Here is an 18,275-nt window from a genome sequence, read left to right as displayed (position 1 = left end):
ACAACCCATAGGACTTCGAGGTAGATCGCCGACATAAATCCTCATCCTCACCCTCTTTTAGGCCCCTGCACAACCAGGTTGTGCAGCATAAGTCCTAACTCGCTTTAGGTTCCGAGGTTGTTGTGTGGTACGACGTAAACCCTCCTTTCTCTGTGGGTTATTTGCATAATCGGGTATTATGCAAATGTAAGTCCCAAATAATAAAATTGGCAGGATTGAACATTTAAATAACATCGTCTTCAAAAATATAGCCACATAGTAGGATAGTTTGGGAAGTCATTGGGGATTTTCCTCAGATCTGTGACATCCCCTACCTTTTACTTTCTTTGGACTCCTGAAAGAACTGTTCCTACTTGAGCCACTCCCATTTGGTTTTCCTCATCCTACCTTGAAAACCTGAACCTTGAATTCTTGAAGACTAGAACCATTGATCATTATCGAGAGTTTTCTCAAGTGACTCCCGTCATTTGGGATGTAATTAACTATAGTATAGGGAATTTGGAACCCAGGTAAAATAAATCCTATTTAATCTTTGTATTAAATAGGGGAATTTGTCGGTCATATATAAAAGGTTCGCAGACCAAACGGATGTCACAAATCTCTTAGTTTGCAGGATTGGGTCTATCGCTGAGGTCTACACTTATCTCTCGGGAAGGTGTAGTATTCGCGGTATCAGGCACGATTATGCAAACTATCAGACCAATGAGATCTATTTGGTCTCATTTTTCAAAAATTAAAACATACTGCTTTCAAAACCCAAACTATATATCTTTTATATTTAAATTAAATCTCAAAAATTATTTTCATATATCATATTTTTTTCATAATTAATCAATCGAAAAAAAAGTTGACCGACAACAGTCAGACAGCTTATCCGGATCAGCTGATCATCAGCAGATTATCAGGATAAGCTGCTTATCAGCAGAAGCTGGATAAGCTGCAGCTGCCCCAAACAGACCCTTAGTTCTTGATTTTGTTGAATCATTAAAAAATGAGAAGAATTGAAGAGAGCAAAATTTTTTTCCATGAAGTTCTTACTCTAAAGTTATACATCAGTTTTTCTATGACATTCTTATTTACTATGCATGAACTTCTTACAAAGTGGATGTTTGAAGGGGCTGATGTACATGGCTGAAATTTTACATAAACGGGGACGTTAGATTTCTCTGCTAAGTTTCATGCCGTGCATGAATTTCTTATAAATGGGGGTGTTAGATTTTTTTGGGAATCTCAAACTTATAGCATTCATATAATAGTGGAGGAAGACTCCAACTTCTATAAGTTCTCTTATCATATCCGTACTTCAATGAAATTGAAACATTTTATTACATTTAAACAATGAAGGTTGTGGTCATTATTTTCCAATGCGATTATTAGTGATGCTATTAATAGGGAAAGTAAGACATACCCAGTAGTGAAGTTACTATTTATCTTCTATTAAAAAAATAAATAAATATAGCTGAATTCGGCTCAGCCTATCTCAGAGTATAAAGAAACTTAGAAGATTTCATATAAGATGTCATGTGTAAAGAAATCTGATACCTTTTCCTATTGAGAGCATAATATACGTGTGATTTGAATGTAAAAGCCCCCTCTTGTTTTATGTGATCTCCGTATATGTTTTATTTTGAGATTGATACAAGGAACTTTAAATAGCTGGATTAGTTTCATATAAATTTTGAAATCATGTAAGTGTCTGTTATATAAATTAGCAAATGGGGAAATATAAGAGATGAAATATCATCTGCTACAAGAGAGGGAAACAACAATACATTTTTTTTGTTATATGTTTAAAAGAAATTGATGTAGAAAATATACCAACAATACATTTTAACAAAAAAGATTGACAAAACGTTACTAAAAACTTTCAAGAGAGAACGGGAAGAGCGCATAGAGCGTATGACCATACTCAATTAAAAATAAATGAGACCAATAAAAGATTAGAAAATTTGAAAAGAACTCGAAAGAGTATCTACTGGACTTGGTTGGAATCCAGCCAAAAATATATGTATCAGTAGATTGGTGGAATCAGAAACTAGAGGTGAGATTAAGTTTTACACATTTGTATTTCTATTTCATTTGTTCTTACGATTCTTAGACATAACTTTGCCTTCCAATTATGTCACTGACAGGTTGTTCCAAATGCTAAGAAATTTATATTTGGTGAAATCGAACCTAAACTAGAAGAGAAGCTTGGTCTTATGTTTGGTGGCGTTATTGCTATTGGTGATAATGTTTGGACTCCTCAAGCTTTGGAAGAGCCCAGAGAGAGCCCACTTGATCCTATTCAAAGACCACCATATGACATAAATGAACACAGTGAATCTAATCATGCAAAGACTCCTTTAAAAGTAAGGACAATTCGTAGCAAAAAAATTGATATTGTGTATCTAAGAACTCAAATTTCAGAGCTAGTGACAGTATGTACAAACTTATCACCCGAGTCCACCACCACACAATTGTCTTCATCCATCCCTGATGTGATAAAAATATTAGAGCAAATAACAAAAGTTTATGAAGATATTCCCTTATACCTCATTAATTGCGATTATTTTACGAAATCACAAAGTTTGAGTAATTTTAGCCTGTCTTTTGAGTGGAATGGACTCGATATATTTGTGTATCAACTATGGAACATATGCTTGTGATGTCAGTTGTGTTTGTGATGTATGGTGGCAGAACTATTATTTCTGGAAGTTTAGGACAATCGAACCCAAGCTAGCACTTATAAACAAGCTCCTAATTTAACCAACAATTGGAATTTTAAGCAGATAGGTGCCTAGACCAGTCGATCTCTTTAAAAATACCAGCTTCACCGGCCTCATATCCAAGATACTTACAATGCTAGATATAATAATTATGTAATGATCTAGAATAAAAGCATAATTTTTAGGTGTTCTGAAAACTTTTAGAAGGCTGCTTTTAGTCATGCATTTAACCAATCTAAATTTCAAATGCTCTAAAGATCATGAATAATACATATTTCCAATTCCAAGTCATTTTATATGTCAGGCCATAAAAAAAACAAATCTCTCTGAATTATTAGACCAAATGCTAGGAAACTTTCCAAGCATATGGTGATTATAGAAATAACCGTAGAAATGCAAGGAATTGATTAATAACATAGTTTTAATGGTTTTCAAGAGGAGTGATAAACCTACTTTTTATTAGAAGACTACAACATATAAAATTTCGATTTTGAATCAAGAAATTCTCCATTTTTGAGGAGAAAGGTGACTTCCAGGAATCTTTCTTCAGTCTACAATAGGCTTCCACTATATTCCTGAAAAATACATTAGCACAATTGCTATCCACTTGATTCCATAATGAGAACAACAAGCTTTTGCCTTCGTGCTTAAAAGGGAAAGACAGCCACCAAATTCAAAGTTCTTCTTTCCAGCTAACTTCATTAAATCTACTCTAAAGAAAAAACGATGTCTTCAAAATTAGCGTCAATTAAATGAATACAAATCTCAAGCTCACCGAGATCTTTCTACCAATTTTGTATTGTTAGCTATATTTAGCTTTTGAATGATAGAGGAGGCGTCAGTTATGATGTAAGTATAAATTGTTTCCAAGCTGAATCCAAAAGGCAAGGATAAGAAGGGGAGATAAACGAGCATATGTGCTTCAACTAAAAAATACATGAAATGAAATGTAGATGTTCACTAAAAAAATATTCATTAAGAAAACATGTTTTTGCTTGAGCAGTACCCAATACAAAAAGTAGATATTAATAAAGCATTAAAAAAAGCACAACTAATGAAAAACTAAACAAAGCAAAAGATTGGCAATTGACAAAGGGTAAAGAGGAATTTCAGAAATACCATGAAGTTGTGCCATTCTCGATAGGAAGCCCCCCGACCTGACGTATGAGTACTTGAAGGATCATGTATAATTGTTTTGGCAGCCTTCAATTTCACCATAATATTCTAATTTACATAAAAAACACCTACATGTAATCCGTTAAACATCCCCTAGAATCCTAGATAGAGTTTAATAAAGGAAAATGTATATCTAGCATAAACAATAGCCAACATGTCAAATAATTTGTAAGAAAGCAATTCATTTTTCCCAATGCTAAACTAAATACATGAGAAGATCCCGAGTTTAACAACTAAAATAAATCCTTCATTTATAACGACAATACAAAATGAACCAAAAAAAAAAAAAAAGGAGAAATAACAATGTACTCCTCTCAACTAAGTATAAAGAACTTCAATTTTGTAAAACCGGATGATAAAAAGAAATTAAGGGGATGTTAGCTTCATTGAAATTGCAATTTTCTATAATGTTATTAGATGTCAGATTTGTTAGGCTGGCAATATCAAATTACAATTTAAAAAGTAACTTGTATACCACCCAATCTGTTGGGAAGAACAAGTTGCTTAAAATCTAACATGTAAATGTCATGGCCACTTTTTTACACGTAAGTGAAAAGCTTTTAGTCCCCTACGCTGCTTTCTTAAATATCAGGATTGTGCTTTATTCCTCTCAAGGCCTTTCTGTCCAGCTAATGAATCTAGTTAAAAACAATGATTTCCCTTTTTTTATATAATATCGAATTTGTGAAGCTATTTGATAGAAAATTTCAGCTTTCTCTTATTTTTTAAATTATTTTCCGATAGATAATATAAGGAGGTAATCTTACCATATATGCATTGAACTCTAAATAAAGCGTTGAATCAAAAAGTTACTATCTAGAAAATAGTTAAATACTAACAACTTTAAATACATTAAATAAACATAAAATATATTTTTTATAGCACTTAAATCTTAATAATATTGGCATTTGAATAACAACAAACCAAGCAAGCATCCCCTTAATACAAACCAAAGAAAAGTCTAATTTAAATGTCTGGTTTCAACATCATTTTGTTAAGGCTGCAGTTTGTTGTCTGACACAATTTTGGTATGAAATAAAGTTTTAAATATTTCGATGGGAATGGATAGCTGCTCCATGGCTTCGTGGAGGTGCCAGTGCAATATATTATTGACATGGTAAAAAATTATAATCTTTTTATGTCATGTTTTTAGAAAGCAAAATAACCGAAAGCCATTATTAAACAACGGCATCATTATCTTTTACATTTCTTAAATGCGTTCGCTAGACGATGCAAGAGTAGAGCTGAACAAACTGGAGGTTATAAAAGCATAATAAGGAAAAAAACAATAACCTTTCATTAGCACTCTAACTCTCAGACTAGAAGCTATTTTGGTAGAAGCTCAATGAAAGAGTTAAGTTGGATTCAACTCAAATCTTTCCAGACAAGAAAAAAAGAAAAACTTGAAATGATGTAACCAAAACAGGTAAAGTTACACCAGCGAAAATCTGCCCAACGATGGCCCGATAAAATGACCAAACCATCAACGATAATCCAGGACTACAACTTGGAAAGAGGGTAGTGATGGGTGCTTATTGGGGTAAATAAAATAGATAACTAAATATTTATTTACAAGTTAGTAGAACAGAATTGGTGTCTTACTGTAATTGTTGAGGTCGTTTGTGGTTGTTAAATTAGTGCCACTTATCACAGAGAGGAAACCTCTATTTTGGCAATCATGAGAAACAATCGTAATAAGGTTGTTCTTATAAACAAAAGCAATGAGTGAATGACACCTCCAAGATTTTTCCCTTCATTTCTTCTACCTAACTGTGTTTTCTTCCAAAAGTTTTCGGCAAACCCTTGAATATATCAGTATTTTTGGCGCTCTCATTGAGCCTCCTGTCAAGTGCTCCACCTCCTTAGCTCTTCCACCAATGTTGTTTCTCCTACTCACAAAACTCTCTCCAGCTTCTTCGTCATTACAAACGCATTGATTTCCTTGATCTATAACAAACGTAATCATTCCACAATCAAGGTGTTCCATAAGCATGAAAAGGTTTATTTCGCATTTTAAAGCTAGAATGAGTTTGAGCACAACAAAAGAACAACACACCTCCATTAACGAGATACTTCGCAGCATTCAGATTTGTATAAACCCCTCGGTAGTCGAGCAAGAAGAAAACATGGCCCCTACCAAAACAACAAAGAAACCTCTATCTCCTTTTCAATAGAAACAAGTTTGAAGAAGCTTATAGCTGGTAATCCCTTCAAGGCCATTCACAAATTCATGGAGGACATCTCGAGGCTTGGATTCAAGAAATAGAGCAAGATTACAAATTTCATGAGCTCTTCAATGATGAAAAACTAATATTAGCGTCCTTCCACATGAATGGCCCTACCAAGGAATGTTGCCTATGGTTAGCCAAGACAAGATTGTCATCCTTATCCTTCTAGCCGTATTTCTTGTATAATCTTCACAATCATCTTGGCTATGGGTTATTGAGATGCAATTCCCCCAATAACTTTCACGATTTCATTTCAATAACCCCTGCATTAACCCTCAATAACCCCTCAACGACGTAGAGAGAAAAGTTACCCAAAATCGAGAGGCATCATTATCTTCTACGGAGCAACGGCTCTGCTTAACTACTTGTTGAATCTCTTCCCCCCAGCTGGCAATACACCGTCGAATCTTGCGAGCATAATGGAAGACCTAATGAGGCACGGCGTAGGCTCGAGCAGAACGAAAACCTTAACAATGCAGAGTGGCACGACGCGATCACACAAAATTGAATAGCAGGGTGGCTTTTTTTCGTATTAGGGTCACCTAAGAAAAAATTAAAGTGGAACCGTGGAGTTTATGCGAGTGGAACTGCAGATATTATTTGAGAGGGTTATTGATGGATTATTGAGGCGCAATTCCCCCAATAACATCCACGATTCCATTTCAATATCCCCTGCATTAACCCTCAATAACCCCTCAACAACGTAGAAAGAAGAGTTACCCAAAATCGAGAGGCATCATTACCTTCTATGGAGCGACGACTTTGATTACCTACTTGTTGAATCTCTTCCCCTAAGCAGGCAATACATCGTCGAACCTCGCGAGCAAAATGGGAGACCTAATGAGGCACGACGCGCTCAAGAAGAACGAAAACCTTAACAATGCAGAGTGGCACGACGCGATCACGCAGGATTGAATAGGCGAGTGGCTTTTTTTCGTATTAGGGTCACCTAAAAAAAATTAAAATGGAAGCGTGGAGTTTATGGGAATGGAACCACAGATATTATTTGAGAGAGTTATTGATGGATTATTGAGACGCAATTCCCCAATAATCTCCACGATTCTATTTCAATAACCCCAGCATTAACCCTCAATAACCCCTCAATGACGTAGAGAGAAGAGTTACAGACACCATTACCTTCTACGGAGCGACGGCCCCGATAACCTACTTGTTGAATCTCTTCCTCTGAGCTGGCAATACAGCGTCGAACCTCGTGAGCAGAATGAGAGAGCTAAAGAGGCACGGCGCAGGCTCGAGCATAACGAAAACCTTAACAATGCAGAGTGGCACGACCCGATCACGCAGGATTGAATAGGAGGGTAGCTTTTTTTTGTATTAGGGTCACCTAAAAAAAATTAAAGTGGAACCATGGAGTTTATGGGAGTTGAACCGCAGATATTATTTGAGAGGATTATTGAGGCGCAATTCACCTAATAACCTCCACGATTCAATTTCAATAACCTCTGCATTAACCCTCAATAACCCCTCAACGATGTAGAGAGAAGAGTTACCCAAAATCGAGGCATCATTACCTTCTACGGAGCGACGACTCTGATTACCTACTTGTTGAATCTCTTTCCCTGAGCTGGTAATACACCGTCGAACCTCGCAAGCAGAATGGGAGACCTAATGCGGCACGGCGCGGGCTCGAGCAGAGCGAAAACCTTACACGATCATGCAGGATTAAATAGGAGGGTGGCTTTTTTTCGTATTAGGGTCGCCTAAAAAAAATTAAAATGGAACCGTGGAGTTTATGGGAGTGGAACCGCATATATTATTTGAGAGGTTTATTGATGGTTTATTGAGGCGTAATTCCCCCAATAACCTCCACATTCGATTTCAATAACTCCTGCATTAACCCTCAATAACCCCAGCTGTTCCCCACTCCGTATGGAAATTTTCTCCTCGTTCAGGTCGGGTTTGTTTTCATTCAAAATGACGCATTTTGGCCCATTTTTATAATAAAGGGAGTGGGCCTGAGCATTGACGGTGGCGATGTCTTATTGGCGTCCTGACACAAATTGCGTCCGGCCTCCGCACAAAATATTTTCTGCAGCTCAAGAGTCAACTTGGTGCAATGGGGAGAAGATGGCTTCCGCAAAAAGGGAGGTATAAGGTGGTGTGGAAAACCCTAATCCCAAAAAAACGGGGTAGTCGGAGAGGTCAGTTTCGACTTTCGGGAGGATTTCATTTTGCTGATTCTTAATTAGGGGTCGTTCAGTAGCAGGATTTAAGCAGGATATAACCTAAATCCTTCCAAACAGAAAAAAAATACTCATCTTTAAAAATCCTACAGATTCTTAAATCCTGTTTTGCCTTAAATCCAGGATTTAATAAATCCAATTCGAAAAGGGATTTACGGAATTTAGAGAAGCTGGAGCGAGCGAAGGCGAGTGGGAGGAAGAGGGAGAAAGAGAAGGGTTACCTTCCTCAAGGGTTTCGAGTAAGAGCGGAGCGGAAGAAGGAGAGAGATTTCTTGGCCGCGAGCCCGTCGTTGCTGCTCCAATGGCGACTGGATGGTGAGGGTTCGCACGAAGGCGATGGTTTTGGGCCCTAACCAGAGAGTGGGTCGGGACGCCTGCGATGGTGAGGAGAGGGGAATGGGATTTATGCCTTTAATTTTATTTTATTCATTAAAATTGGCTTTTGTTAATTTAGCTTATTGATAAATAATAATTAATTATGTTGAATCTAAAAGTATCTATGAATATACACCCAAAGAACGAAAAGTTATGCTAAGTAGTGATTAGGGAGAGAGAGAGAGCACTAGAAACTTGTTAAAAAAGTGTCTTATTTATAATATGGGTCTGTATTTATAGATTTAGGTCTTAGCATTACAAAAGTACATATTAGTTCATCATCATTAATTTTTTAAGAAATTTTTTGATAATTTCAGAGTTACTTGCATATAATAAGATAAGAGGTTGATTCAATAGATGAGGGATGTCTATCATTTGATAAGTACTGACTCGATCGATATTTAGTCTGAAAGAGTGCTCCCATTGATAGACTTAAAGGTTGATTACAGGTCAGCAGGTTTCTTTTGACGCATTCTATCGATCTTTCGAACAATGTGCTTCTATTGCTAATATTCATAAAAAAATGATCATCGAAGGCTATGTTCGATCATTTATATCTACTTCTTGAGTCGTTCATCTGTTTGAAATTTGTGCTGACATATTTTTATATATAAAATTAATATATTATTCTATTAAATAAAATCAGATAATTTTATATGTGATTGTTTAATAAATTTTTAATAAATATATACATTAAAATCCAATTATTCTCATAAACTAAGTAATTGTTAATTGAAGAATGATGATTTATTAATTAATACATTTAGTCTAATAAAAGTATTTTAAAGACAAAATAATTCAATAAACTCTTAATTATAAATTATTACAACAAGAATGCAAATTTTAAATAAAATTTAACTATACTTAATAATTATATCATTAAAATACTATATTACACTCATAATTCAACAAAAATTTTAAATATTAAAATATGTTATCAAATAATTTTATGGGATTTACTAAATTTATCATTTGTCCTGCCAAAAAAAATTCAACATAATTAATTATTATTTATCAAGTGCTCCACCTCCTTAGCTCTTCCACCAATGTTGTTTCTCCTTCTCACATAACTCTCTCCAGCTTCTTCGTCATTACAAACACATCGATTTCCTTGATTTATAACAAACGCAATCATTCCACAATCAAGGTGAATGAGTGTTTGAGCACAACAAAAGAACAACACACCTCCATTAACGAGATACTTCGCAGCATTCAGATTTGTATGAACCCCTCGGTAGTCGAGCAAGAAGAAAACATGGCCCCTACCAAAACAACAAAGAAACCTCTATCTACTTTTCAATAGAACCAAGTATGAAGGAGCTTATAACTGGTAATCCCTTCAAGGCCATTCACAAATTCATGGAGGACATCTCGATGCTTGGCTTCAAGAAATAGAGCAAGATTACAAATTTCATGAGCTCTCCAATGATGAAAAACTAATATTAACGTCTTCCACATGAATGGCCCTACCAAGGAATGTTGCCTATGGTTAGCCAAGACAAGATTCTCATTTTTATCCTTCTAGCCGTATTTCTTGTATAATCTTCACAATCATCTTGGCCCATCAAAGTATGACATTCACATTGAACTAGTCAAACTCATGCAAACCTCTACAGTGGATAATTATCAATTGCAATTTGAAAAATTGCCCAATGAAATATCCTGAACCAACAAAACATTTCTAACAAGTTGCTTCAAATAGGGCTTAAACCAAAAATTAGTGAGGTGCAGACCCATCTCCCCACATAACAAGAACAGACAATCGAATTGGCCAACTTGATTCAAGAAAAAATCCTAGACAACAAGCAACTACCCGCATGCAATAGTGTTGAAGCCAACAATATGAACTTCCCTATGTTCCCTCCTACTAGGATCGCCAAAACTGCTTTCACAAGCCTCTATGACTCAAAATCTGATGTCCATAAAAAAACTATAGCAAAAGTTTTAGAACCATGAAAAAAGCCTTTGTTATAACTATGACGAGAATTCACAAAGTAATCACATCTGCAAGGGAAACAATCTTCACTTTTGATCGAAAAAGACAACTCCCAACTGAAGATAATGATAATCCCACATCAAAAAATTTCCACGAAGAAGAAATAGCACGTAATAAAACAGAGCAACAAAAGATCAATCTTGATGTCTTGGCCCAGCTACTTAGACCACACTTTTCGTCTGCCAAGTGCCATGGCATCTCAAATAGTTAAATTTCATCCATTAACACTTTGAATTTCTCCAACAACAACGAACTCAAATGTACTTATTGGCAATTAAAAACAACCAAGTGTGAAAGTATCTTGACAACACATTGCTCATTTAGGGCACTCACTTCACCATAAACTACTATGTCTTGCCAATCCAAGTAGCAATCATTGTACTCAATGACTAGTGACTAGAACAGTAGAGGGATATCGTAACAAATTATAAGCCTCTTTTCATAATCATCTTGCGACATGGCATTCAAATGAAGTAAAAAAGTAACAGAGAACTACCCGCTAAACCCATTTATTATAACCAAATACTCAATTTATTTAGCCTAAGCTCCATTTCCGAGTGTTACCAACTTATGACAAGATTGATAGACAACCAACCACTACAGATCTCTGACATTCCTCCTAATGCAGTGACCAAACTATTGTACCTATGCATCAATACTAACACCTTTTTGAACCTCCAACCAAACAACCTATTGCACACGAAAGCAATTACCAAACTCATTTAAAAATGAGTACTCCATCAATTAATGTTTCATTATACTGATGCCTCAAATTCCAAAAAACAATCTAAGTGCTAAATTTTAGATTGATTCATCCAAGCATTAGTTCATACTCCTCACCCATGCTACTTGTAAGAAAAAAATGGCACATGATGTTTTTGTGCGGACTACCAGCCTTGAATAATGCCAATATCCCAAAATATACTTTTATGCCAGCAGTAAACGAGAAGCTCAACAAACTAGAGTGCAATTATTATTTCCAAATTAAACCTACAAGTTTATTACCACCAAGAAAGATGGAAGTGTACATCCATTCCACCAAGTTCATCGCCACGCCTTTTGAACTCACCAATGCACCATCAACTTTTCTGATTTCATGGAAAAAAAATCAAAATCTCAAAAATTTATCATAGTATTTTTTTTATGGAATACTTTTATAAATTCAAAATATATAAAATCACACTCAACACTTGACTTTGGCTTTCAATTGCTACCACAACTATCACTTTTACCTTGAGTGTCTTTGTGCTCGATCAAAGGCCAATAGTGAATGTCAACAATGTAGGCCCCAACCCAGACAAATTTGTGTCATAGTCAACCGTCCAATTCTAATAAACTTAAGGCACTGATATTTCCTCGATCTCGTTGGATATTATTGCAAATTCACTATTCCATTGTGTTTTAACTACCATGTTGTAAGAAGATGGCTTCCATTGGACACCAACAGCAAAATAGGCCTTTGATAGCCTAATATTCATCTTAACTAAATCAAAATTATTAATTTTGCCTATTTTTGGCAAACCATTCACAATGCATATTGATGCTCACTCTATCGAGGAAATAAACCCAAGCCTTCTACAACCGGAAAATAAACTTTGAGATGAAACAGTTCTCCACCTATGTGTGAGAACAATAAACCATGACAAATAGTGATAAAACGACAACAATATTTGCCGACTCTCAATTTACTATTCGAACTAACAAAAAGAATCAATTTGTTCAAACAAAAGGCAAGCATTATTATTTACTGAAGTCATTAGGGTATGAATTCATGATTGAATACAAACCGAACTCCACAAACAAGGTTGCTAAAGCTCTCTCACAAATGTACGAGCAACAGACAACATGTCAAACAAGTTTATAAAGCAACTTAAAACAAAAAACAAAAACAATCAATGAGCTCAAAAAACTCCAATGGAATATGGTGGAGAATCCAACAAGTCATTTGACATTGCCATAAAAAATTGTTTCACAAACATGACGGCATTGTCCTGGCTAGTACTAATCTGGAACAATAAATTCTTGAGTATTATCATTCAAGTTTTACGCATGGTCATCGGGGAAACATAGACATCACATCACACCAAGCAAACATTTTTTTATTGGAGTGCAATAAAAAGGATGCGGTGGAATTCATTCAAAGCAACTCAATATGCCAAGTAATGAAGTACTAATCACTGGATCCAGTTGGTGTTATTACAAAGCATGCCATTTTTTTTAAGATACTTGGTATGACATTGCAGTGGACTTCATTATTCAATTCGGCTCGTCCAAATGCGAAAAAAACAACCATATTAGCTATGATCATCTTCCCAAGTAAGTGCATGTCACACCACAACCACAATAATTATAAAAAAATGATAGCGTTAAAGTCTTTATCTCCAACACATGACAACAATGCAGCACTACTAAAAGTTTAATCTCATATCATTATTGCATATGTATGATGCCAATTTTGTCATTCCTCATTCAAGGAATCGATCATACAACTATACACAACACAACTCGCCAACCCAAGGTGGACAGACAAACAGAATTTAGCAACAGGAGCCCCAAACTATACCTACTTTGTCATGTAATGGACAACCTAAAGAAATGGAGTCAATAATATGTCATAGCTTGAAAGCTATTAAATAACCACCGTCATGCTACCATATAAATGATATCCTTCCTAGAATTATATGGTTGTCCCTCTCCCTCAATCCAGTCACACATCAAAAACTCCTCTACCTTCAAAATTGTTGACCAGTGGTTCCAGTAGCAAGCATATTCTATTCACGCTACACACCACCTAAAACAATAAGTACATAAGCACCATTGCAACATCAAATATCAAGTGGCAGGCCTCATGCTCCTCAAATTACAACTCTATAGACAACTCTCCTTGCATAGCAATAGCAATACCAAACTAAATAAGCAATACAATGGCACTCAGAATAATCATCTACAAGCTCGAGATGCCCGCACATCTTCCGGCTGAACTGTTCCACGAAAAATTACGTTAACATTCAATGGAACTCTCATCAGACAACTAGGACCGCCATCCAATTGTGAAACAAGATCAAATTTTGAAGTCCTGGTGGCTATATAAAAATGAAAACCACATTGGCAAGGCCAGGTCATATGGATAGGAAATCTACAAAGGAAGCCACATGGGTGGGTGACGAGCTGGATTATTCCTGCACCAATAACAACTTTAGGGACAAGGTAATCCTAGGAAGGAGAAAGGGAATTTATATGAACACAACTAGCAAAGATCCACTAACAGAGCCTAGCCACGACCAAACCAAAGACAAACCAATGAACCATCAATAATACTGAAGGACTGCCACTTGGAAGGAAGATAGTGATGGATGTTTATTGGGGTGAATGAATTGGGTAAGTTGTCAAAGTAAAATAAGGGCTCTTACTGTGATTAGTGGGACTGTTTAAGATTGTAAAAGTAGTAACATTCATCACGAGGACGGAAACTCGGTTTTGACAATCTCGTGAAGCCATTGGCATAAGGCTGTTACTGTACACAAAAGCAATTCATGAAAGATATCAACAAGCTTATTCCCTGTATTTGCTCTTATTCTACCTACCCGCCTGTTTTCTCCCAGACATTCAAATGCTCGAATTGGTGTATATTCTTATCATCAAATCCTGAGGAAACTTCAATCAATTTCCACTCCCATTCTAGGTTATACCTTGAATTTACTAAATCACACTATTCTGTGAGATTAAGAGGTTGTATGGTGGCAGGATTTAGGGGCAGGAATTGACCTAAATCCTGCCAAGCAGCAAGAATGACAACATTAAATCCTGAATTTACTAAACCACACTATTCTGTGATATTAACAGGCTTTTTAATAGCAGGATTTGAGTGGGATTTGAGCAGGATTTAACCTAAATCCTGCCACACAGCAACAATGACATCATTAGGGGCTATTTGGTAGCCGGCTTTAATCAGGATTTAAGCAGCTAAATTCTGCCAAACGGCCAAAAGCGCCTCCATAAATCCTTAGTTCCCGTAAACCCAAAATAACACTGATTCGTAATAAATCCGGAATTATAAATCCTATGAATCAGCAGATTTAGTAATCCGAAACAACCGAATAGGAAGAATGTGGTAACAGGCTTACCTTCGTCAATGGTTTCTGGTTGGAGCGGAGCGTATAGATGAGAAAAATGGGAGTGTCTGTGGTCTCTGTAAGCCACGATATAGTTGTTTCCTTCCCAGCTAGCTCTAATGCGACTGTATCGCAGAATTTTGTCACATAAGCGAGGGTTTTGAAAGAACTTCACTGAAATGTCGGAAGAGATATACAAGTTGTTTTGGTATATATATATATATAAATCAAATAGAAGATATATATGTAGAAATAAACAGGAGAACCATCAATGAAGCGAAAAATAAAACGACGAAATTCACATCAGAAAAGAACAACACAGCGGAACACCAGATTTACGTGGTTCAGCAAATTGTTTACGTCTACGGAGTTGCATAGGATTTTACTACTTGAAAAATTTACATCAGTCGATCTTCTCGACTTACAAGAGGAATCTAATCTCTCACTTCATTGCTCTCTCTCTGTTCTTCTCTCTTTGTTCTTCTCTCTCTACACCGAGATACACCGAAGAAATTCTACACTGAGATACACCGAACAAGATAAACTTACAAGATAAATAAAACTAATTTCTCTTCTGCCACAAGCTACCAAGAAGAAGCCAAGGGAGAACAATCTTCTTCTTCTTCTTTCTTCTTACTTCTACCGCAAGAAACTGTTGTTTGCACTTTACTTTCTCTATCCCGAAGAAGAACACTAAAATCGTGACTACATAATCTGAAGGAGAACCATCTTTTTTATCATGAAACTAGAGGCGGAAACAGTTAGGGAGAGGCGGGAGCGGGTGTTGGCACGCGGGAGTCGCGACTGCTCGTGATCGAGGGAGCAATCGCACCGATTCGCGAAATGGGAAAAATCGCGATAGAGCAGCGGGAGCGGGGAGGGCGGACCGGGCTCCACTCAACAAACCAATACCGTCCGTAAGTTATGAAAAGACAAAAAATTAACATTGCAGCGAAATATTCTTGAAACCCTCTGAAAATGTTAGTCTGTCAAACAAAAATAGATTTTTACGTCGGCATTCAAAGCAAATGCATGTATTCTCAAATGAAGACCAAGTCCCATCAATGAGCTTCTATAGACTATACCACTAAGCTTTAGATTGACTTGGTTTAACTTTAAATCAAACACTAATAAGAAACATCTTATATTTATTTTATAGCTAACAAAATAATTTTAAAATATTTCAGATACATTATAATTTAAATACAATTATACTTATATATAAAAACGTTTATCTCACTTATTTCCAAGTTTAATTTGCATTTAAATAACAAATGTTATATGACTTCAAAAAAATTGGTAGCTGTCTTCTATTAAAATGCTCAAAGCTGTAATATATTATAATCCTTACCTTTTAATATTATTACAATAAATTAACCAAAATAAATAATCTTTTACTTCTCGTCCAGCCCACAATGTTTATTCTCTAAATCACGTGATGTCTCACGTGCTTGTCCAGATTCAAGCAGCTGCGAGGATGTTGCCTTTGCCTTTCGTTCGTCAACTAAACCAGTCCACATTGCTATAAAACAGCTATCAATCAAGCCTTCAACAGGCAAACCAAATTGCAAAATGAGGAACTATCCGCCGATCGATTTACTGGAAAAGGGATTAGTGATCCCCAGCGAGGAGACCCCGGCTGAAGAGATCTGGCTCTCCAACCTCGACCTTCTCGTTGCGCGAGCCCACACACCTACGGTCTACTTCTACCGCCGCCCACTCGATGCGACCAGATTCTTCTCGCCGGAAACCCTAAAGACCGCCCTTGCTCGAGCTCTCGTTCCATTCTACCCTCTCGCCGGCCGCCTCGCTTCGGACACAGAGGGTCGTCCTTGCATTCGATGCACGGCCGAGGGTGCCCTCTTTGTAGTCGCCCGATCTGAATCGGCCGTGGACGATTTTGGGGATTTTGCGCCCTCCGATGACATTCGACGGCTTCTTGTTCCTTCCGTTGGTGCCGACGATACTGATCTTCCGTTGGTTATGTTTCAGGTGAGTTTTCGGGGGTCACTTAATATTTACATGCATTGCACATTGTTGGCACGAAACATTTAACTTAGATTTAACTTAAACTTTTACCTACATGCCCCTGCTTATACATAAAAAGGTGTATTTTTCATGCATACGACGAGAAGCTTGCTATTTAAAAATCAACTACTCTCTTTCATCCATTTTTTAAATTCTCACAAAATTATCAAAATTCATGCTAAAACCTCAACCCCATATTTTTCATTGCTATCAAATTCGCATCACGACACACGTACATACCCTGATTTGATCGTCCAAAACAATCACCTAGGTGGTTATTAATTTGTCAACATCAATGTTTTGCCAACTTTAAGTTTTACAAAATGGTGTGCCCCATTTCTCCTTTGATTCGCATCAAATACTAAATTTAGTAAATGTTGACATTGACCTAATTGAATCCTCAAATCACATAAATATATGCACTTAATCCTAACATAGTGGTTGAGAGTATAGTTTTACGCCCTGAGGGCCAAATAAAAAATCATAAATAGCACATCTTGCTATTCACATTAATTGTCAACACTTCTTCATGGAGCTTATGTGTCATTAAGAGTGGAGCATTGGGAGGAAAGATGAGAGTTTCAAATGCCACAATTCCTTTGCTACCTTCTCCATTTGGATCAAAACAACTTTTCTCTCTCTCTCTCTCTCTATATATATGTATGTATGTATGTATGTATTTAGTTAGTGAGCAATGAACCTCTGAGCATGGGATATTTCAATGCGACAAGAAATGTCTGACCACCTGACCACTATCTCATACACATCTCAAATTTTGAATGCAAAAAGTAAAAATAAAAAAAATAATAAAAAAAAGATAAAAAATAAGTGAATTTAGTTAGGTACGTTATATTTTAACTTCTGGAATAATTTACTGGTTTTTATTAACTAGTTAAAAAATTCTTAATTAAATTAATGATGTTTTTTAGTTTAATATAAACTTCTTCTGGTAGGAAAAAATCATTGTCATATGATTTGCTAATTTTAACTAAAGTATACTAAGAATAAAAAAAAAATCTAAAAAAGTTTGTTTGATGATTGCATAATTTAATAATTAATATAATACAATAATTTAAAAATAAATTAAAGAATTGCTAAAATAGTTTAATCTAATTTAACATATGTAATCGCAAATTATATCTGGGATTTTGCAAGGATTTATTAAATCCAAATTTACAGATTACCAAATAGTCTTGAAGTGGAAATTTTGACCTATTTGAAAATTTTCAGGTAGTTTAATTTATGAATTTAAAATTAAATTAGTTTTTAAATACATTGCAATCATTGTTGCCGCTCATCCCAAGCATTACATGTAATTCATTTTACTTTAATTTAAATACAAAATTAATCCCTTACATTTATCACTCTCTCTTTTTATTATAGAAAATTAAAGAAACGACAAAAGCTGGTAATATATATATATATATATATATATATAAACCAAAAGC

At 35.8% G+C, this 18,275-nt stretch overlaps 2 protein-coding genes across 7 annotated transcripts in view; one reads left to right on the top strand and one right to left on the bottom strand.

Annotated features, from left to right (window-relative positions):
- Window positions 1-14,984, bottom strand: part of LOC110023352 — a 20,134-nt gene extending 5,150 nt beyond the window's left edge. Inside the window, exons 1-3 of one of the 6 annotated variants that reach the window (XM_020722724.1) lie at window positions 14,812-14,984; window positions 11,693-11,775; window positions 3,828-3,932 (exon numbers count right to left, since the gene is read on the bottom strand). In XM_020722724.1, the coding sequence (XP_020578383.1) occupies window positions 3,828-3,926 (99 nt within the window). In that variant the 5' untranslated portion in view covers window positions 3,927-3,932; window positions 11,693-11,775; window positions 14,812-14,984. Of the gene's footprint in view, window positions 1-3,827; window positions 3,953-8,537; window positions 8,768-11,692; window positions 11,776-14,811 lie in introns of those variants that run through there. The other 5 variants (XM_020722723.1, XM_020722722.1, XM_020722721.1 and 2 more) reach the window with 5 other exon arrangements.
- Window positions 14,985-16,315: 1,331 nt separating this feature from the next.
- The window catches only part of LOC110023591 (putrescine hydroxycinnamoyltransferase 1-like), a 3,043-nt gene continuing 1,083 nt past the window's right edge, over window positions 16,316-18,275 (top strand). The window contains 1 exon segment of the mRNA XM_020723078.1: window positions 16,316-16,791. Within this exon segment, the coding sequence (XP_020578737.1) occupies window positions 16,372-16,791 (420 nt within the window). The 5' untranslated portion in view covers window positions 16,316-16,371.

The sequence above is a fragment of the Phalaenopsis equestris genome, unplaced genomic scaffold (genome assembly GCF_001263595.1).
Source record: "Phalaenopsis equestris unplaced genomic scaffold, ASM126359v1 Scaffold000224, whole genome shotgun sequence".
In the NCBI taxonomy this organism is placed as follows: domain Eukaryota; kingdom Viridiplantae; phylum Streptophyta; class Magnoliopsida; order Asparagales; family Orchidaceae; genus Phalaenopsis; species Phalaenopsis equestris.
The sequence above is the reverse complement of the archived record's forward strand: the minus strand, read 5'-3'. Positions and strand labels throughout refer to the sequence as shown.